We start from the raw sequence: 22,631 nt of genomic DNA on the forward strand, positions 1-22,631 counted from the left end.
CACCTTTTGCTAAAATAGCCAAAAATCAATAAATAAATAAAAACGTGTCGAATTTTAAATTTTGCCATAAATAAGTTGGGTGGTGTCCAACCTTCCCTTTTTGCTAAAAATAGCCAAAATATATGTCAAATTTTAAATCTGTCATAAATAAGTCGGGTGATGTTGTTTTGTCATAAATAGCCGAATGTTCCCGAAAGGGACGCCGGAAGGCTAACTTTGCATAAATAGCCACCTTTGGGTCATTTTTTTTTAACGTTTGGTCCAGTTGACCCACACAGCCTTAAAATCTTCGTCACCGAGGCATTAAAAGGCCGTGTTGGTAATATTGAGTTTTCTAATTTGAAAAACAATAAAAAGAGTCATAAATAAGTCAGGTGATGCTGTTTTGTCATAAATAGCCGAATGTTCCCGAAAGGGACGCCGGAAGGCTGACTTTGCACAAACAACCACCTCTTGGGTCACGCTTAGGATTTTTGTCCAATTGACCCACACAGCCTTAAAATCTTCATCCCCGAGGCGCTGAAAGGCCGTGACTCGAAAATCTGATTTTTCTTTCAAAAAATAAAATCAAAAAAAATAAAATAAAATAAATAAATAAGTAAATAAGTAAAAAAAATGTAGTCAAATCTTTTGGGCTGAATCGTTTTGTTTAAATCACCCTAATAAATGCGCTGGATGAGCCCTATGCTAAATAAACATTTGTTTCTTTATTTTTATACTTATTAGTTTCGAACTACGTAATGATCTGATTCACGCGGTGTCGTGATACGTAGGCAATCCTCATCGGATTCGGTCACATTTTTACTGCAAATATTAAAAACAGTAATAAAAAAGAGAATAAATAGATAAAAAAAAATAATAAAAAAAATAATAAATAAAAGGGGGAGCCTAAAAGAAGCCGGAATGACGCATGTCTTCGTTGCGGACATGTAGAAATTCATTTAACTGTATAGGTGCATCATGCCCCAACGTGAGATTGCCTATCTGTTATTTGTTTCGAACTAACCACTTGTCTGCTGATGAGTCTTCCAGGTTTTAGAAAGGTAGTTGGTTTGGGGGAAGTCTGGCCTCGCATTCATATTTCACGAGGTCAAAAGGGAGTGTTCAGTTGCCTGCTATTAAAACAAAAGGAAGTATTCACACTTACTCCACAAGGTCAAAGGGGAATATAGCGATGTCTTCGGAAATTCCTTTGCCGACGATTCCCGTCCCTGAGGAGAGTTCGATCTCGGTCGTCCCGACTTTCGAGTCAGCAACTGCTGAGGAAAACAGAATTCTGAGGCTCCGCATGATGGAGATGTTGGATTACTGGCATAATGGAAGGGAACCACCAAGTGTTATCCCTGGATTCCCCGAGTTGTTCCACAGAACGAGTGGAACTTCGAACATTCCCATAAGCTATCCAGCCACCCCGTTCGGGTACCCGGCCACTTCAGCCCACTCCGCAGGATCACCCTTTGAGTCTTGCCCTTGGATGTCAACAACGGATGTCGCTACAAGCATTTTCACCGCACTGCCCTGTCCAATCATGGCACAGCCCACTACACACAGGCCCAATTTTGACTCTTCTTCATTCACCTTTCCAGCTCCCCCTTTCTCGTTGGAACCAACTCGACTTGCCACCCACACTCCCCTTCAACCAACTCGACACGAGTTGGCACCTGAGCAGGACCAAAGCTCTAAAGTTGCTGAACAAGGTGAAATGGCCAAGAGAATGAAGAGCCTTGAACAAAATTTGAAAAACATGCAAGGTCTGAGCGGACAGAAAAGCGTCTCCTATGTTGATCTATGCATGTTCCCTCACGTACGTCTCCCTGTAGGTTTCAAAACTCCAAAGTTTGAGAAGTACGACGGGCACGACGATCCCATTGCCCATCTCAAAAAGTATTGCAACCAACTGCGGGGAGCCGGAGGCAAAGAAGAATTGTTGATGGCGTACTTCGGGGAAAGTTTGGTAGGAGTCGCTTCGGAATGGTATATGGACCAGGACATATCTCGCTGGCATATATGGGATGATCTTGCCAGAGACTTCGTAGGGCAGTTTCAATATAATATTGACATTGCTCCAGACATAAATGCCTTGTCAAACTTAAAGAAGAAACCCTCGGAAAGTTTCAGAGAATACGCCATCAAATGGCGCGAGCAAGCGTCAAGGGTAAAACCTTCCATGGACGAGATAGAGATGGTCACTACTTTCCTCCAGGCTCAAGAGTCCGACTATTTCCAAAACATGATGTCGGCCATGGGAAAGCCTTTCGCAGAAGCGATTAAGATTGGAGAGATGGTGGAGAACGGTCTGAAGACAGGAAGAATTTTGAGTCAGGCAGCCATAAGGGCAACCTACCAAGCCGTCCAAAGCGGGACTGGAGGAATGGCAAGAGGGAAGAAAAAGGAGGAAACATCCATGACGGTATCAGAGGCGGGAGAATATCATAGTCCCGGGCTTTGTTCTTCGGAAAGAACCTCGCAACATTATTTCCCCCACCAAAATGCGACCTACGCTCCTCAGCCCTACATGGTCATGAGCACCCAGCCTTATATCCAGCGGTCATTACCAGTCAATCGGGGGCAGGCCCCACATCCTAGGAATCAGCCTCCTCACCGAAACTACTACAATCCTCGATCCTTAGAATAATTTCCGTCCTCGGGAACCACCCAGGAGACCCAACTACACACCAATCGGTGAACCCTATTCCACCCTATTCCCTAAGCTTGTCCAAATGAATTTGTTGCAGCCCATACCACCAAACGGGCAGAACCCGGGATCACCATCATATCAGCGGGGTGTCAGATGTGCATACCATTCAGGGGTAGAAGGGCACGACACCAACGACTGTTGGACATTGAAACAAGCTCCTCAGCCCTACATGGTCATGAGCACCCAGCCTTATATCCAGCGGTCATTACCAGTCAATCGGGGGCAGGCCCCACATCCTAGGAATCAGCCTCCTCACCGAAACTACTACAATCCTCGATCCTTAGAATAATTTCCGTCCTCGGGAACCACCCAGGAGACCCAACTACACACCAATCGGTGAACCCTATTCCACCCTATTCCCTAAGCTTGTCCAAATGAATTTGTTGCAGCCCATACCACCAAACGGGCAGAACCCGGGATCACCATCATATCAGCGGGGTGTCAGATGTGCATACCATTCAGGGGTAGAAGGGCACGACACCAACGACTGTTGGACATTGAAACAAGCTGTAGAGAATCTGTTAGACCAAGGGAAGATTGTGTTGAGAGACGAGGATATCCCAAATGTGACCAATAATCCGCTGCCCGCCCACAACAACGGGCCGATAGTTGGGATGATTTGTGAAGACGAGGAAGATGATCCGGCACTTAAAACCATAATTGCTATTGCTGATACAGAAAAAGGACACAGGGTAACTCCGGAGCAAGAAAAAGGAATAAGTGATGTATTCAAGCAGGCCTCCATGGTATGGGGGACGATCAAACAACCTCGGCCGAACGAGCCAGTGTTTGTCGGACGTATACCACAAAAGCCAAAATACAACAAAGAGGAAGATGATAAGGTGTCCCCGCTCGAAGATAGTGAGGAAATATGTGAGGCGGCAAGGGAAAAGCTATGCGAAATACACATGGTCCATCCAGGAGAGGGCACTAGCACCGTTGAAGTATCGTACATAGGACCAAGCACCAAGCTTCAAAACTAGAAGGCTACACCATTCTTGATCAAACGGAAGTCCTAATGAACCTGTCTTGCCACTTTCTCTGCATCACGAGTTACCCCAGGGTGTGACTCAGATGTTTTTCTTTAGTTTCATGTTTTTAATTTCCTGAATGTCAACCTTTTCCTTATCTTCCCCAAAATGCCAAGAAATGAAATCATGTTTCATTACTCACTTTCTTCTTCTATGTTTTCTTTTGTGTTCTCTTCAATTCTGATAAATGCAGCTTTAAATAACATAACATGTTTGCGGACTTCATGCCGGGATCACGAGAACTCCGTCAGACTTCAAATAATGAGTCAAAATTTGAGAAATAAAGAATTTGAAAAGTAGGAACAACTAAAGAAAATTGGTTCATGGTTCGGAAAATGTCCGTCACTAAAGTTTGAGAGCAGTAAATGGGTTTAGACCCGTACAGAATGATAACCTTAATAACTGCGATTTGTCACGAGCAATTGTACCAAGAAAGAATGGTCCATACGTCATTGAAAAACGTTACCAAATGGAGCATTTGTATCTGGGCGACGTCGAAAGAAACGACGTCAGCCTTGCTTGGAAAGCAGGTGCAGTGATATGTCTAAATCACTCTGGCGATATCTTTGCACAGTTTGAGATGACGAAGGCTTTCATTCTCGCTACCCAAACACTATCAACCCTTTGCAAAACCCATTTGAGCTGGTTACTCTTCTTTGATTACCCTCTTTGGAACCTGAAAATATTATTGAAAATAAAATGAAAAAGAAAAATGAAAAAGAAGAAGAAAGAATTGGAAAAATAAGAAAATATATATACAAAAAAAAATAAATAAAAAATAATCCAAAAACCCAAAGTTTTCTGAACTACGTCTGACTTGATTCCGAAAGGATACGTAGGCAACCTCTCCTTGGGGTTCAGTCACACCAAAACAAAAATCCAGGAATTCCCCCGAAAGTAAAACTGGGGCAGAAGTTATAATGACTCGGCAATGATCCCGCCCAAAAGGTTCCAAAGTTGTAGTTCAATCCACATTCTTTTCACCCCAAGCCATTGTCCAAGTCCTTCTGATCAATCAGCAAAGCGTTTCAAAATGGGAAGATGGAATTATTTGGGTCTGATACAACAAAATGAGGAGAATAAAATGAGAGAGTCTTGTCGGTGAAAACCTTTGGGCACCGTGAGGCGACGCGAGAAGGGAAATCGGAAATGAGAGAGCTTGTTAGTAAAAACTCGCAAAGAGTGCTAGCAGGCGACAGTAAGAAGAGAAATGAGAGAGGCCGACTAGCGAAAACCCGCAAAGGGCGTTGTCGGCCAAAAAGATGATTCCACCTCAGAAAGTCCTGGCAAGGTTCCCGGGTTTTGAAAAAAAAAACATAGATCTGTTTTGATTCATGAGGAAGTGCAGTTTCTTGAAGGTCAGGCATCCAGTCCAAAAGGCATGTCATGTCAGTTGAAGCCAGCATACACTCCAGATAAGTCCATCTTCTCTCCCCGAAAGGGACGCTTCTCTTTAAACTCATATGCTTTCTTTTACATAGTCTTCTTTGAGTCCTTTTGATCTAACTCTTAATTCCGTAACAATTACAAAGAAAGGTGGCAGGACCGGTTTTCTTTACAGGGCTCCGTTTGGCAAGAGTCAAATAAAATGTACGGCCTCAGTGGCGCGTCAGTCCCATCCCAACTGGCCATGGTAGTTGATTTGCTTCCAAAACCGACGAATCCCCACAGGGTATCCCTTGTTACAAATCCCCACGGAGTCTCCCCTTGTACAATTCCCCAAAGAGGTCCACCCCAGCCCATCCCCAGGAAGTCTGCTACAATGAGAGAGCTAAAAAAAAAAAAAAAAAAAATTCCTCACAGAGTTCGCATTGGACAAATACCCACAGAGATTCCCTTGTACAAATCCCCACAGAGTCTCTCTAATGAAACCCCCACCGAAAATCCCCAAACGGAACGGGACGGGAAAACCAAAGCCTTATGAGGCAAATTATCATAAAGTCTGGAAACGCAAATCTGAGTAGTCCAAAGGGTTTCGCATGTGAATCCAATCAATAGCAGAGTTTCTCAACAAGAATTAGGCCAAGACAAAGCAATTGGAACAGTCAAGGTCCCCAAACCAGCCGCCGTCTTCAAACTGACAATTTTTCGTTGTTTAGGAAATTGAGACAGGTGCGACCCAAAGCAGCCATGCAAGAAGCAGGTGTAGCCCAAAAGAAATAAAACACGCAAGCGTTGAACAGCCTTGCAGCGGGAAAACGACCTAAGGTAAGTTTCCCGAAATTTCTTCGTGCATTTTGATAAATAAAAAGGGATGAACCAAAGAAAAGAAAGAAGACAAGAAATAAAAATGAACATCCCAAAAGAAAAACAAATCATGGTAGCGTAGGACCTCATTCCTCGACTATCCCGGTATAAACCACGGATCTCCCTGGCATAACCCAAGGAGCTTTTCCTACCCAAATCCCCGGCATAACCCGATGAATCTTTCGGCATAACCCGATAAATATTCTCGGCATAACCCGATAAATTTTCCCGACATGTTACGATGAATTTTCCGGCATGATCCGATGAATCCTCCCGGCATAACCCGATGAATCTTTCGGCATAACCCGATAAATCTTCTCGGCATAACCCGATAAAACTTCCCGGCATGTTACGATGAATTTTCCGGCATGATCCTATGAATCCTCCCGGCATAACCCGATGAACCTTTCGGCATAACCCGATAAATCCTCCCGGCATAACCCGATGAATCTTTCGGCATAACCCGATAAATCTTCTCGGCATAACCCGATAAATCTTCCAGGCATGTTGCGATGAATTTTCCGGCATGATCCGATGAATCCTCCCAGCATAACCCGATGAACCTTTCGGCATAACCCGATAAATCCTCCCGGCATAACCCGATGAATCTTTCGGCATAACCCGATAAATCTTCTCAGCATAACCCGATAAATCTTCCCGGCATGTTACGATGAATTTTCCGGCATGATCCGATGAATCCTCCCGGCATAACCCGATGAATCTTTCGGCATAACCTGATGAATCTTTCGGCATAACCCGATAAATCTTTCCGGCATAACCCGATGAATTTCCCGGCATGATCCGATGAATCTTCCGGCATAACCCGATGAATCTTCCGGCATAACCCGATGAATCTTTCGGCGTAACCCGATAAATCTTCCCAGCATGATCCGATGAATTTCCCGGCATGATCCGATGAATCCTCCGGCATAACCCGATGAATCTTCCGGCATAACCCGATGAATTTTCTCGGTATAACCCGATAAATTTTCCCGGCATGTTCCGATAAATTTTCCGGCACGATCCGATGAATCTTCCGGCATAACCCGACGAACCCCCGGCATGTTCCGATGAATTTTCCGGCATGATCCGATGAACCTTTCGGCATAACCCGATGAATCTTCCGGCATAATCCGATGAATCTTTCGGCATAACCCGATGAATCTGTCGGCATAACCCGATGAATCTTCCCGGCATGTTCCGATGAATTTTCCGACATGATCCGATGAATTTTCCGGCATAACCCGATGAACCCTCTGGCATAACCTGATGAATCTTTCCGGCATAACCCGATGAATCTGTCCGACGTAACCCGAATAGTGTCCAGCATAACCTGGCAGCCTTCCCAATTTAGGGCTCTGATCCCTAAGTTGAACTCTTTCCATTTAGTCAGCATTAGGGTTTTAAACCCTAAACTGAACTTTTTCCTTTAGTCAGCATTAGGGTTTTAAACTCTAAACTGAACTTTTTCCATTCAGTCAGCATTAGGGTTTTAAACCCTAAACTGAACTTTTCCATTCAATCAGCATTAGGGTTTTAAAACCCTAAATTGAACTTTTCCTTTAGTCAGCGTTAGAGTTTTAAACCCTAAACTGAACTTTTTCAGTTAGTCAGTATTAGGGTTTCAACTCTAAACTGAACTTCTCCCCAGCTAGTCAGTATTAGGGCTCCAACCCCGAACTAAGCATTTTTACCTTATGGCAATATTAGGGATCCAATCCTGAAGTTGCATTTTGTGGTCCAATCCCTTCATCAACTTTGTAGACTTTCCGGCAACTAACTCACGAAATTTTCCTAGTAGAACTGGGGCAGAAAATTTCGTTCGTTTGTTTTTCCCCGCAGGTCTGACCGCGAGACACATGGATGGAGACGACCCACGAGATGAGTCTCAACTCAGAATAAAAGAGGAAAAGACAAAAGAAGATGTTCCGAGATGTTGGAACAAGCAAAGGGCGGATCGCTCCAAAATTGATCAAGGTCCCGAGTTCCGCCAATCTTGTCTCATTCAATACTGCAGAAATAAATAAGTGCCTACAACTTGCAAGCATCAAGATTCTGATCGAAGTCTACAAGCAGAATCAGCTAAGACCCAAGATCAAGTGGCAAAAGAATCATAGATAGGAATCTTGTAACTAGCGGTTGACACGCATACATAGTTAGTTCAGTTTCAATTTTCCTTTGGTTGTAATAAGGGAGTCGGTAAGCAGCAGTGGCAACAGCAACAGCAGTAACAGCAAGCATTGCAATCCCATGGTAGTCCCAGCTACCAAAGCTTCCCGAACTACATTGACCTGATTCCTGTTTAGCCCAGGATATGTAGGAAATCTCTGAAGCAAGATTCAGTCAGATCTTTCAAAAACATGCTTCGCACGGAGTAGTCCAATAGGCAAAAATCGCTCATATCCGCTCACTTTATCTTTGCACGAAAACTCTTCGTGTTTTCGAACAAAGAGGGGCAGCTGTGAGCACGTGATTTTTGTTTTACGCGACAATCACTCCAAAAGAAACGAAACAATAGCAATTGGTCTTGTTGTACAATTTTTGGATGTTTACGTGGCACTTTGTTAATTATTTATGATTTTTGCCCATTTTTATTTTATTAAAAAAAAATGTGTGTGTCATGCGTAATTTGAACCGTAATCCAGTTGTTAAATGGAAAATCATAAAAAATGCATTTTTGTCCTGATTTGTTGCCTTGTTTAATTTTACCTACTTTCTAACATTTTAATATGCGTGTAATAATTACATTAAGTGTTAATTAATGGTGTTTAGTTTTTATTTAATTAGGTTGTGTGTTTAAGAAAATTAGAAATAAAAAAAGAGAGGTTGAAACTTGTTTTAAATGAATTTGGGCCGATTCCCCATTTCAAAATCTGAAGCCCAAACGAGCAGCCCAAAGCCACTAGTCCAAACAGCCCACCCCCGGGCCACAAAACGACGTAGTTTGACACCAAAACTACGTCGTTTCAATGCCAATCCATCTCGACCATTCAAACCAAGCTGATCCAACGGTCCGGATCTCTCACCCATAACCCCCATTACTCGACCCGTTACCCGAACCAACTCTGACCCCTACTAAGCCAAACGACACCGTTTCTTTTAAGCCTTCAGATCCAAGCCGTTGATCTCGATTGATCCAACGGCTGAGATCAAACCATCCACTCTATATATAAGTTTCCTACCATACCCTACCTCTTATCCAAGACCCCCGCCTTCATCCTCATCCCCTTCCCCACGAAACCCTAGCCGCCCCCTTTCCCTTCACCATTAATCCCGGCGGCCTGAACGCCGGTGGCCCTCACCTTAACACCCTAGGACCACCTTGACACCCTGAACATGAATCCACCAACCGTTCAGCTCGAATCCCATCCCACCTTCTCGAATCTTCATTTGAAGATTCGAGTCAAAACTCGATCTACACCGATCTGCCCTAAATTCATACCAGATAGTCCCCGGACCTCCCTCGTGACCAAACCATGCTTGGTTTGGTCCGAATCTAACCAAGGAAACCCAAAATCCAAATCTTCCCTCTAAGAACCCTAGGTTTCCTCGTGACTGATCCGTGTCTGTTTGAGCCAAGTGATTAGGGTCTAATGGACCCTAATGAAGTGTTTCTCATTTGAGAAACACTTCGATTAAAGTCCGTTCAACCCCAAGAAGGGTCTGTTTGAATCCAAGACAAGGTTTTCTGATTTTTTCAAGTTTCGAGGTAATGTTTGTTTTTCTTCATCAGTTCGTTTTTGTCTGTTGTATTTGAATGTCTATTTGTGTGTCCAGTTGTTTGTATAATTTGTGTCCTTAAAATTTTTATCAACTGTTTTTGTCCATCTCTGTTTTGATTGAATATTTCTTGTATTTACTGGTAATACGTGTGTGGGTAAACTGTATAGTCAATGGAATTTGAAACTGCTCGATTAATCAGTCCCCGAGGTCGTCTGTGTTCTGACATTGCAATCTGAACCCCTTTGTTAATACTGTTAGGTTTCTGATCATGGTTCTGATTGCACATGTTATGATTAGTATGGTCGAGTCGACATATGTCTTCAATTAGTTTCAGCTGTCTGAACAATAACCAAATTGACTTGCTTCTATTAAGCATTGTCTGAATCAATTAGGAATTGAATTTAGTTACTTATAGTTTGTTAACTTGAATAAGAAATATAAAAGGATTGGTTTTGTTTAGTTGCAGTCAGAATTGGAGGGTATGTGCACTTGTGCACAACATGTGCACTTGTGCACAACATGTGCGTAAAGGCCTTTGTTAAGTTTAAAATAGTTTGACAGCATATGCTGTCAGATTATATTTTGCTGCCCATATTCTACTTTAGTTCGGAAATAATAAACCTTACTTAAAAGGAAGTCTGCCAGGGAATATCATGGGGGTGTTTTTATTTAAATAGTAAGGGGAAACTGAAAAAAGAAGACAGCACATGGGAGGGGTTTTTCTGATTGATGAACATGCTGTTAAAGGGCTGAGTTTTAGGTTTATAAGAGGGGATACACATTGACACACACAAACACAGATAGGGAACTCGGATTGAACATTGAGAGCTGAGTTCTGAAAAACAGAGAACACTGAAAAAGAATTCTTTTTGATAGCTCAAATAGATTTCAAGACTGAAAACTGACATTGGATTTTGAAAAGAAAGGAGATAGTGAGAGGGATAAAACATACAAAATCAGAAACTGTTTCTTCCTGCTATTTGTTCGATTCTTAGTTGGTTCAACCTGTTCAAATCAGTTCTGTTTTTCTCTCAAATATCAACTAAGTTTGTTGTTTGGTTCGTATTGGCTGTTTCTCTTGGAATTGGATTGTCTAAATTCTGATTCTACCTCTCTGCTTATTGCTGTCATTTTGCTGCCTCTTCCCTCTTCTATAATTGCATCTTGCACTGGAATTTGTCCTGCTGCTATTTATCTGTTACTGCTGCTGTTTCGTTTACACTGCCGCTCAACTGACTCCCATGCTTTCTTCATTGTAAGCATCTCCTCAGGTACACATTTCGAATCTGTCTGATGTAACTGATGTCGCAATGAAAGTTGAATCGAAAGATCTGAAGGAATTATAATCATCTGTTGCTTCACTTGCAAATTTTTATAAATGTTGTTAAGCTGTGTAAGTTTTAGTCTGTTAGTCTAATAGAGAATACATTAGTAAGTTTGTACTTAATTAAAGTTTATGCTGATTTGAAACTGCTACATTTGACTCATTTAGTAGTATACAGGATGTAAATACAATTCATGGAATGTGCAACTATTTAATACGATTGTTAAAATTAAACTCACTCTTTTAGCATGCTTTGAATAGGTAAGGGCGAATGGCTGTTAAATCTAGCCAAATATAATACAGTTTTGAATCACCCAGTTTCGACTTCCTTAGGCAGTTTATAGGACGAGTTTTGAACATCCTCGGTAACATCCTTTAATAAGGAATTCTATTAATCCTGTTTAAGCAAGTTAATTTAAATCCGACTTAAGGATATTGTTCGGATTAAGTGTTGTATTTCGTCAATCTCGTATGTAACTTCTTTGCCCAATTAAAGCATTTTTCATAAGGTATGACGTCTCTTCATTTTATAAATAATTAATCAGAAATTGATAAGGATCCGGATTAGGCCAAATCATATACTTGAATTAGCATGTATCTTTCTTCTTCTATTTTCAGAGACAAACGCATTAGAAATGTAGTCGCTTTAGGATATCCTTTCTAAAATGGAGACGAGCCTCGCCAAATAAAATGCAAATTGCGGGCCCTCAATAACTAACCATAATAAATATTTAGAATTCAGGACATGCCGTTTAGTGAATTTCATGGCCTTCCCCAAAAATAATAACGCGTTAGACTCTTTAGGCGCGGCTTAATTAAATTATATTCTTAAATTCGGGTGCGCATTTATGTGACCCAAATTCAAATCTCAACGGAGTCGAAATGTGTTAACAACTACGGGTGCATTGATTGTGACGTGGTTCGAGATGCATTTTCACGACGTTGCAATTCTATAAAAATAAATGATAATAATGAAAGCGGTTTAAACTTAATAGAAGCACATAAGTCACAACATGTATTTAAATCAGATATTTAGCTATTATAACAATTTAAGCGACCGTGTTAGAACCACGGAATTCGAGGGTGCCTAACACCTTCCCTCGGGTCAACAGAATTCCTTACTTAGAATTTCTGGTTCGCAGACTTCATTTGGAAAAGTTGAAAATTTCCTCGATTTGGGATTCAAGATAAACCGGTGACTTGGGACACCAAAAGCCAAATCTTTCCCAAGTGGCGACTCTGAATTAAAATAAATAATTCCATTTCGAATATTGTCACTTAAATTGGAAAAACTCACTCGCGCATTTAACCCTTCGGGGGCGGGCGCGCAAAAAGGAGGTGTGACAAGTTTCATAATATAATTAGTTAACGCGCTATCATATATAGGATTAAAATTTATTGATAATATAAATTTTTTTACGACTATCGATGTATAAAACTTATATTAGTAAAAATAATAGTTAACCCTCTTCTCATCTTTACCCATCCATTTATAATTCTACACGGCCAAAATTCACTCTTCACTCTTTATAAATTAATTGCTTATTTCTTTGACTGTTAGCTGAAGAATAACTCTTAGATCTGTCTTTATGTCACTACGAATCTCCTTTTGTGTTTTTTGCTTTATTAAACCAAACAAAATGTTAATTAAATTCGACAAAGTTTCCCCTCCTTTAGCATAATATAATTTCTAGTTTCCGAATAAAGTGCGTAAATTAATAAGCCAACACTAATAGTTAGTTGAACTTTTTCTTATATTCAAATTAAATTTCTATACATTGACAATATGAAAGAATTTTTACAATATCAGGTCACTTAAATATTACTACAAATAATGGCCCATAATAAATAGATTAAAACATGAAAATTAAGTAAATTATCTGCTAATATATGTTAAAATTTACTGATAGTATAAAAATTATTAGTAATCTATATTTAAAAATATATTTAAAATTAAATTAATATTTTGTAATCCAAATTAACCGTTTCCGTAACAGTAATTTGACTTTCCTCCGTTTTGATTTTCTTGTTAAAATTTGAAATTGACGGTTTGCATGATTAGCCTTTTTATAAAACAACCACTTTAAGTTACAGCCTTTATAAGAAAGAGTTGCAGCTCTTCGGTATCACCCAACCTTTCGAATATAAATACATGATCTATCACTCGGATTTTACTTACAAAAATTTTGATTTCTTCTTCCTTCTGCATTATTTTAACAGAAAGAAAACGACAAAATTTATTAAAAATCCTTTACTTAAATTGAAGCTAGTCATAGAAAATCTCCAAGTTGGTAAGACTTGTTGGTAAGACCGTGTCAAACAGTATCAATAAAAAGATAAATATTATCATTATTACATTTAATGAAGTAGTTGATCCAATATTCATATATCTCACATAAATCACTATAAATTTGGTCACATTAAAAAAAAAAAAACTAAACCAAATATAAGAAGGAAGAAAAATAACCATGTCTTCCTCATTACATCACTTAATACTTTGCCTTTTCCTACTTAATTTTTTAGCAATTTCATCTGTTAATTCACAAAACTCAACTAGTGATTTTGTTGTTATTATAAAAAATGAAACTCCAAATACAGCAGAAGCGAGATGTTATATATATGGAGAAGATCGTGGCGACTACTCGATGAAACCAGGATGGACTGATAAATTCTATATACCTATTGTTCAAGGAGGAAATAACACTCTTTCTTGTGCCATTAAATTAGGGAATAAACACGGGTTTTTCGACTTGTTTAATTTTAATGACACTGAAATATGTCATACTAATGAGGTATGTAATTGGAGAGTACATGAAGAAGGAATGTGTATGTTGCTTGCAGGTAAATGTGAGCTCTTCGTATGGGATGATGACTCAAGTAGACATGTCGCAAGTGAACCAACGAGATATATTGCAAGTGAGCCAGTAAGATATGTTGCAAGTGAGCCGGTGAGATATATTGCAAGTGAGCCAGTAAAATATGTTGCAAGTGAGCCAGTAAGATATATTGCAAATCCTTAGCGAGTTCATGAAATTGTAGCATTTTCATGATATATATGATGTTGTATTCTTTATGAAATTTCATGGATTGAGTATAAAATATGGTGCTATGGTTATTTTGCTTCGTCTTCCTTAGTGAATGTGCTTTAATTTTAGGGATTTTAACACAAGTAATCGGCCATATTTAATATTATTTTTTTTAGCCGGCATAGATAGATTATATAATAATTATTGCAAGTGAACCAGTAAGATATATAGTAAATCCTTAGGGAATTCATGAAATTGTAGCATTTTCAAGATATGAGGTTCTATACATGCTTTATGAGATTTCATGGATTGAGTATAAAATATGGTGTTGGTTATTTTGCTTCTTCTTCCTTAGTGAATGTGCTATAATTGTAGGGATTTTAACACTAATTGGCTAGATATAATGATTATACATAGTTATACACATATGATACATGAATTATACATATATGATATATCCGCGGGCTATTTTTAATTTAAGCGATTAGGTATGCGGCTTAAACGATTAGGTGGACGGCTATTTGAGTTATTCTTCTTAATTTTATGCTTAATGAGTTATCAGCTTCAAATCTCATGATTTTGGTTTTATGGGAAAATATGCAAGATGCCTTAGTAGAATTTTGAAATATGTATGCGTTGAATAAATTATAGTAACCACTTCTTTTTATTTGTTTTCCTCGCTATGCATTGTTTATAAAGATGATGTTTTATCAAATCTATCTTAACTTGATGGAAACATACGATAGATTTCACGGCTCGAACCTGTGACCGATATATCATTTAGAGATAACTACCGTTGCTCCAAGGTTACCATTCAATTCCAAGTTCTTACCCTACCCTAGTATGAAGAAAAAAAATCTAAACCTAGTAGAGATGAAAAAACAATTCAGCAAAAGAAAAGTTAATACTAACATTACCGCAAGATTAAATTCCAAAACTAATCATATGAATCATCGAAGAAATTAAGAGTAATTGATTTATGCATTGACCAAACAATAAAGCCACACCAAATCCAAAGAAAAATTCCAACAATAGTTCCAATCTCTCATACTAGTATAAAAAAATATGAATCTAATAGACATTAAGAAGAAAATCAAGCAAGAGAAATAGTCGAAATAAATTCATCATAGGATCAAATTCCAAAACTAAAATGAATCAATAGGGAAAAAAATTAAGATTAATTAATTTAAGCATTGACCAAGTAATAAAGCCCTAGGAAATCCAAAGAAACACTCCAGCCATAATTCCAATCTCTCATACTACAATAATAAAATAAAATAAAAACTAAATCAACTAGAGATTAAAAAAAAATCAGCAAAAATAAAATCACTACCAAAAAATAGAATTAGCTATGAATTTTGTCGCTAAATCGCTCGGACGAATTTTTTTGTTAGACTGCAGAATTTGTCCGTCTCTAATTCCTGATTTTTAGTAGTGAATTTCCATGCAATTAGCCCATGCCCATCATCTTAGCATTAGCAAAATTTTTAGCCATATCAGGATTTTGTTCCATAAATTTCTTAAGCATATCTTGATTTGTAATTTCCTCACTTGTTGGAAGTCCCATCTGCTTTTGTCTTTGATCAAACATCATTTTTTCAACTGCTGCCCTTGTCTCTGTGTCCAAATCAGACAATTTACTAGGTTCTGGTTCTACTTTTTGTGTGTCAATTTCTGGTCCACCTTTGAATAAACTTTTCCACCAATCAGATTTGTTTTGTTTAGTTAGAAGAATTGAAATTTCTTGCTGATCTTCTAAACTCCAATAACATTCATCAGCTTTCACTGATTTGAAATATTCACCATCTATTATTAATGGTTGACCTTTGAGTCCAACTTTGAGGGAATTATTCTTGATTTCAACAACCAAGAATCTTGATTTTGTACCTGATAAAAAGTAAAATAACACAAGGTAAGATTAAAAGACCTACAATAACTTACATTTTGTTTGGATGGTTGTTATGTATCGTTTCTTAATGTATTGTATCGTATTATATTGTATTGTTTTAATCTATATAATGTTTGAATAGATTGTATCCTTTTTTACCGTCTCATAAATTCACACTCCAACATTTAAAAAATAGGCGTACAATATTATAAAGAAAAAGTAAAGTATCTGGTAGCGTAATCATTAAAAGTTAGGATGAAGGGTAAAAGAACTTAGGACAAAGCAAAAGTAAGGTAACAATATTCTTATGTAACAACGGATGTAAGATATGATACAATAAAACTAAAATAACAATCAAAACAAATATTATATTTAAAATAACAATACAATATGATATAATACGCAACAACCATCCAAAGAAACGGTTACAAATGTAAACTTTTTTTATATTTAAATTCAAGTTTTGAATAAAAAACAGTAAATACAAAAAAATTTAATGTATAAACTATTGAAAAATCTTACCAGGGGGAACTGGGACATTGATGGTAACTTCTTGAAGAGATTGTCCCCATGAATAATTCTTCATGTCAAGACCATTGGACTTGTTTGGCTTTAGTTTCTTGTTTTCTTCTTCTTTTGGGCGTGAAGATGAATTTTCTTTTTCTTTTGGTGCTGAAGAAGAAGATTTTTCTTGTTCTTTTTCGATAGACTTCATAGGTTGTTCTTGATTTTCTTCAGTATACTCAGAGAGAATTGCCATACTTGAAAAAAAAAATTAAACAAATTCTTTTTGAAAAAGAAGAGCAAAAGTAGAAGGAGAAGGAAATTATGTGAATTGATGTGAGAATTTGGGAGAAGAATATAATGAGTGTATTTATAGAGATAAAAACCCTCTTAATTAGGAATTAGAATCCTTAATTGAGTTGGAAAGCTCCTAAACCGACTCAAGACCTCTTTCCTAGTTTTCATTTATTTACTTTTTCTAGAAATTCGAATTACTGAAAGAAAAAGAATGGTTTAGTGAGAATAATGGAATCTTACATCAAAGGCAAGTATTTTACTTTTCCTACTTATAAATTAAATATTACTTATTAAATTTAATTTTTTTTTTTTTTTGAAATAGACTAAAAAATAAATCATCAATCTAACCTTTGTAGGAATAAGACAAAGAGAATAATAGTAATCCTTTTATCTCAAATGTATAAAGATAATGTAACTAAGACTAACGTTGACTGTATAATCTAATGATTAGTGATAACAATGTTCGAAAGTTTGTAATTCAAGAAAATCAAATGGATCATATCATTATAACGTTAAATTGTTACTGCGCAAACTAATAACTTAATATCGATAAAATAAAAATATTTTTTTTTAATTCGAGTTATCGATTTTACTCGAAATATGCGCATCCCTAACCCAAGGATCTATGTGGTAGTTTTATTTCATCTAGATGACTAATGACTATTTAGGTTTTGTTCTCGCTCTTCTAATTGACAATCAACCTGACGCCTTCGTTAATCCCACGTCGGGGCCAAGGAAATCGAACGTCTTCAAATTTAAGCAAAGGCACGGCGAGATGCTGAGGGAGTTCGTGTCCCGACTTCAGATGGAAAGAATGGAATTACCTACGGTCTTCGATGACTGGGCAATACAGGCCTTTATGCAAGTTCTGAATGAAAGGAGTTCGATCGCTTCTCGGCAGTTAAAGCAGAATTTGATTGAATATCCTGCTGTGACATGGTCGGATGTGCACAATCGTTATCGGTCAAAGATCAGAGTCGAGGACGACCAGTTGGGAGCCCCCTCGGGTTCAGTGTATCCTAACAGATTCGCAGTCAAGCCCTCGAGGGACACAGACCAGGAACCGAGATTCAACAAAGAGCGATATCAGCCATATGCCGATAGAAAGAACAGTGGCCCGAGCCGCAACATTCCTCGGAGTGATCGAAGAAATGATCGAGGTCAATGCTCTCGGGGACTCATGAGCAAAAGAGGTTTTGAAAAACATTCCGACCCCACAGAAGCTCCTCGATTATCAGAATACAACTTCAGTGTCGATGCATCTGGGATTGTCTCCGGTATTGGGAGAATTAAAGACACCAGGCGGCCCAGGCCAATACAGACCGATCCTTCCCAAAGGAACCCGAACTTGATGTGCAAGTATCATGGTACACATGGATATACAGAAGATAGCAGACAGCTAAGGGAAGAAGTGGCTCGGTTGTTCAACGAAGGCCACCTTCGAGAATTTCTAAGTGATCGGGCTAAGAATCACTTCAGGGAGAGAGATACAAGGAAAACTGAGCAAGAAAAACCACAACATGTAATCCACATGAATATTGGCGGAGTCGATGTCCCTCAACGACCTATATTCAAGCGTACCAAACTATCGATCACCAGGGAAAAATGGATTCGGGGTTATGTGCCCGAGGACATCTTATCATTCTGTGACGAGGAAGCAGAAGGCATATCTCAACCTAACAACGACGCCCTGGTAATCTCTATCCTTTTGAATAAAATTCAAGTTAAACGTGTTTTAGTGGATTTAGGTAGCTCGACAAATATAATCAGGTCGAGGGTCGTGGAATAACTCGGCCTACAAGGTCAGATGGTACCTGCATCCCGAGTACTAAATGGCTTCAACATGGCAATCGAAACAACAAATGGAGAGATCATCTTGCCAGTAAACGTAGCCAGGACCATACAAGATACGAAGTTCCATGTCATCAAAGGTGATATGAGGTATGACGCACTCCTCGGGAGACCATGGATACAAAACATGAGGGCAGTGCCTTCAACCCTTCACTAGATGATGAAGTACCCAACAGAGGAAGGGATAAAAATGGTCTACGGGGAGCAACATGCTGCAAAAAAAATGTTCGCGATTGAGGAAGTAGGACCGATTACAAAGCCTCCGACCTCGAAGAATTCTAGCCTTAAAGACAAGCAGGCCGCCAAATAGCAATTACCGCCTCCAGCCTCGATGGAGTCAAAGAAATAGGTGATCGAAGATGAGGACTTCCTTACTCCTCGAACCTTCGTTGTTCCCGAAGAATCTGATACGATAAAATCAACTATCGAGGAACTGGAGAAGGTCATTTTGATCGAATACATGCCCGAGTAAAAGGTATACCTGGGAACGAGACTAACCCCCGAATTCAGGAAAAAACTCATTCAATTTCTTATTGACGATATGGATTGCTCTGCTTGGTCCCACTTAGATATGACAGGGATCCCGCCAGAAATTACCACGCATCTATTGAGCACCGATCCTAGGGTCAAACCAATAAAACAAAAGAGGAGACCTCAGTCCGAGGTAAAGTATGCCTTCATAAAAGACGAGGTAACCAAACTCCTTAATAGGATCCATTCGAGAAGTAATGTAGTTGTAGTTCCTAAAAAAGGAAATAAGCTTAGAATGTGTGTCGATTAAAAGGACTTGAACAAAGCATGTCTGAAAGATTCTTTCCCATTGCCAAACATCGACCGAATGATCGATTCCACGACTGGCCACGAGACCCTAACTTTTCTCGATGCCTACTCCGAGTACAATCAAATTCAGATGAACTCGGAGGACCAGGAAAAGACTTTGTTTATAACTAAGTTTGGAACTTATTGTTACAACGTAATGCCCTTCGGACTAAAAAAACGCAGGAGCTATATACCAATGCCTAGTTAACAATATGTTTAAAGAACAAATAGGAAAAACAATGGAAGTCTATATTGATGACATGTTGGTTAAGTCCTTGTGCGAAGAGGACCATTTAGTACATTTGCAGGAAACATTAGCAATTTTAAGGAAATATAACATGAAGCTTAACCCGGAGAAATGTGCCTTCGGAGTTGGCTCGGGTAAGTTCCTCAGATTCGTGGTATCAAATCGGGGTATCGAAATCAATCCCGATAAGATCAAGGCTATCGAGGATATCACGATTAAGGATGTGTGAAGGTCATGCAAAGGCTGACAGGGCGAATAGCTGCCTTCATTTAGAGGTCGTCGAACCGGAGTCACCGATTCTTTTCCTTGCTCAAAAAGAAAAATGATTTCGCATGGTCCCCGGAATGTCAACAAGCCTTGGAAGAGTTAAAGAGATATTTGTCGAGCCCGCCTTTGCTTATACTCCTAAGGAAGACGAAAGGCTTTATCTATACATGGCAGTGTCCGAGATAGCAGTAAGTGGGGTACTAGTTCGAGAAGAGAAAGGTACGCAATTTCCTGTTTACTACGTAAGCCGAACTCTAAGAGATGCTGAAACTATTACCCTCACTTAGAGAAATTATCACTTGAATTGATAAGCACATCTCGAAAGTTAAAACCATACTTTTAATGTCATCCTATATGTGTATTAACCACTTACCCTCTTTGAAATGTTCTGCATAAGCCCGAGCTATCGGGACGATTGGCCAAATAGGCCATCAAACTTAGCGGGTACGATATCGAATATCAACCCCATACGGCCATCAAGTCCCAAATCCTATCTGACTTCATGGCCGATTTTATGCTGACCCTCGTACCTGAAGTGGATAAGGAACTCCTGCTAAACTCGGGTACATCATCGGGTATATGGACCCTTTTCATGGATGGTGCCTCGAATATGAAGGGGTCCGGTCGGCATTGTCTTAAAACATCCCACAGGTGATATTATTAGGCAATCTATCAAAACTCCAAGATTAACTAATAATGAGGCCGAGTATGAGGCCGTGGTTGCAGGTCTTGAGCTAGCCAGAAGCTTGGGAGCAGAAGTCATCGAGGCCAAGTGCGATTCCCTATTGGTTGTGAACCAAGTAAACAAAAGTTTCGAGGTTCGAGAAGATAGGATACAACGGTACTTGGATAAGATGTAGGTAACCTTGCATCGCTTCAAGTAGTGGACTCTGGATCATGTGCCTTGAGAGTAAAATAGTGAGGCCGATGCACTTGCCAATCTGGGCTCTTCGATTGAAGAAGATGATATCATCCCGGGAACTGTTGTCCAATTATCAAGGTCCGTGTTTGAAGAGGGTCATGCCGAAATAAATTCAACAAACCTGACATGGAACTGGAGAAACAAATATATTAACTATTAGAAGAATGGAAAACTCCCAACGGACCACAAAGAATCGAGGGCCTTATGAGCCAAGGCTGCTAGGTTTACATTAAATGAAGATGGAACATTGTATAGGAGAACGTTCGATCGGCATGGGCCGTTGGCGGTATGTTTGGGGCCAGGAGACACCGATTATGTCCTTCGAGAGATCCATGAAAGAACTTTTGGGAACACTCCGGCGCCGAGTCTTTGGTTCACAAAGTTATCAGAGCAGATTACTACTGGGACAACATGGAAAAGGATACTAAAGAATTTTTCAGAAAATGTGATAAGTGTCAACAACTCGCACCGATGATCCATCAGCCGGAGAACAACTTCATTCGGTCCTGTCCCCATGGCCTTCCATAAAATGGGGGATGGATATAGTCAGCCCTCTACCAACGGGCACAGGTAAAGCTAAATTTATCCTGTTTATGACTGATTATTTCTCTAAGTGGGTAAAAGCGCAGGCCTTCGAGAAGGTCCGAGAAAACGAAGTCATTGATTTTATCTGGAACCACATCGTATGTCAATTCGGAATACCCGTTGAGATTGTGTGTGACAAAACAATTCATCGGTAGCAAGGTAACGGAGTTCCTCGAAGCACATCAAATAAAGAGGATTTTATCGACGTCGTACCACCCAACCGGAAACGAATAGGCCGAGTCAACGAATAAAATGATCATTTAGAACTTGAAGAAAAGACTGGATGATGCAAAGGGGAAATGGAGAGAAGTTCTACCCGAGGTCCTTTGGGCATATCGAACTACATCAAAATCCAATGTGGGGGCTACTTCGTTCTCTCTAGTATATGGCTTCGAGGCCCTCATCCTCGTTGAAGTTGGAGAACCCAGCGCCAGGTTTCGACATACATCGGAGGAATCAAATCACGAGGCTATGAGTGTCAGCCTCGAGTTATTAGACGAAAAGCGAGAAGTAGCGCTCGTTTGGATGGCCGTGCAGAAGCAAAGAATCGAAAGATACTACAATAGAAGAACCAACCTTCGACATTTTGGAATCAGGGACTTAGTCCTATGGAAAGTCACCCTCAATACTCAAGACCCCAATGAAGGGAAACTAGGCTCGAATTGGGAAGGACCGTACTGAGTCCTCGGAGTTGTCGGTAAAGGATCTTACAAACTTAGCACAATGGAAGGTGAATAACTGCCAAACAATTGGAACATATCACTGCTCAAACGGTACTATTGCTAATGTATGACCTTATCCTTTGTCCATTTGAGTTTAAAACTAACTCATTACAGGATTTCGATCAAGGGCGTACATCGTATTTCTACACGAAGGCCTTAGGTTTTAAAGCATGTGTTGCACTCTTTTTCCCTTAGATCAGATTTTGTCCCAAATGGGTTTTACCAGTAAGGTTTTTAACGAGGCACCAATTATGTGCTACCTAAGGAGAACTCAACAATATCCAAGGTTTCTTTTTATTCAACCTCGAATACTGGGGGGCATCACCCTTAGAGATTATATTTTCAAGGAAAATACTTCACGCCAATGAGGGCCTCAATAGGAAAACTTTGTAATGAACCAAACGATCAGATGAATCGTATCGATATAGAATAGTCAAGCCCCGACGGCAAAACATGTACAAGTGTATCAATTATTTGAAG

At 39.5% G+C, this 22,631-nt stretch overlaps 1 protein-coding gene across 1 annotated transcript; it reads right to left on the minus strand.

The window, feature by feature from the left end:
* Window positions 1–15,218: 15,218 nt before the first annotated feature.
* LOC107791897 (protein BOBBER 2-like) lies at window positions 15,219–16,761 on the minus strand. The gene is made up of 2 exons (XM_016614046.2): window positions 16,460–16,761; window positions 15,219–15,936 (listed from the first exon to the last, which is right to left on the minus strand). The coding sequence occupies exons 1-2, from the start codon at window positions 16,695–16,697 to the stop codon at window positions 15,500–15,502; spliced, it is 675 nt and encodes a 224-aa protein (XP_016469532.2). The 5' UTR covers window positions 16,698–16,761; the 3' UTR covers window positions 15,219–15,499.
* Window positions 16,762–22,631: the final 5,870 nt, after the last annotated feature.

Source organism: Nicotiana tabacum, chromosome 7, assembly GCF_000715075.1.
Source record: "Nicotiana tabacum cultivar K326 chromosome 7, ASM71507v2, whole genome shotgun sequence".
NCBI lineage: Eukaryota > Viridiplantae > Streptophyta > Magnoliopsida > Solanales > Solanaceae > Nicotiana > Nicotiana tabacum.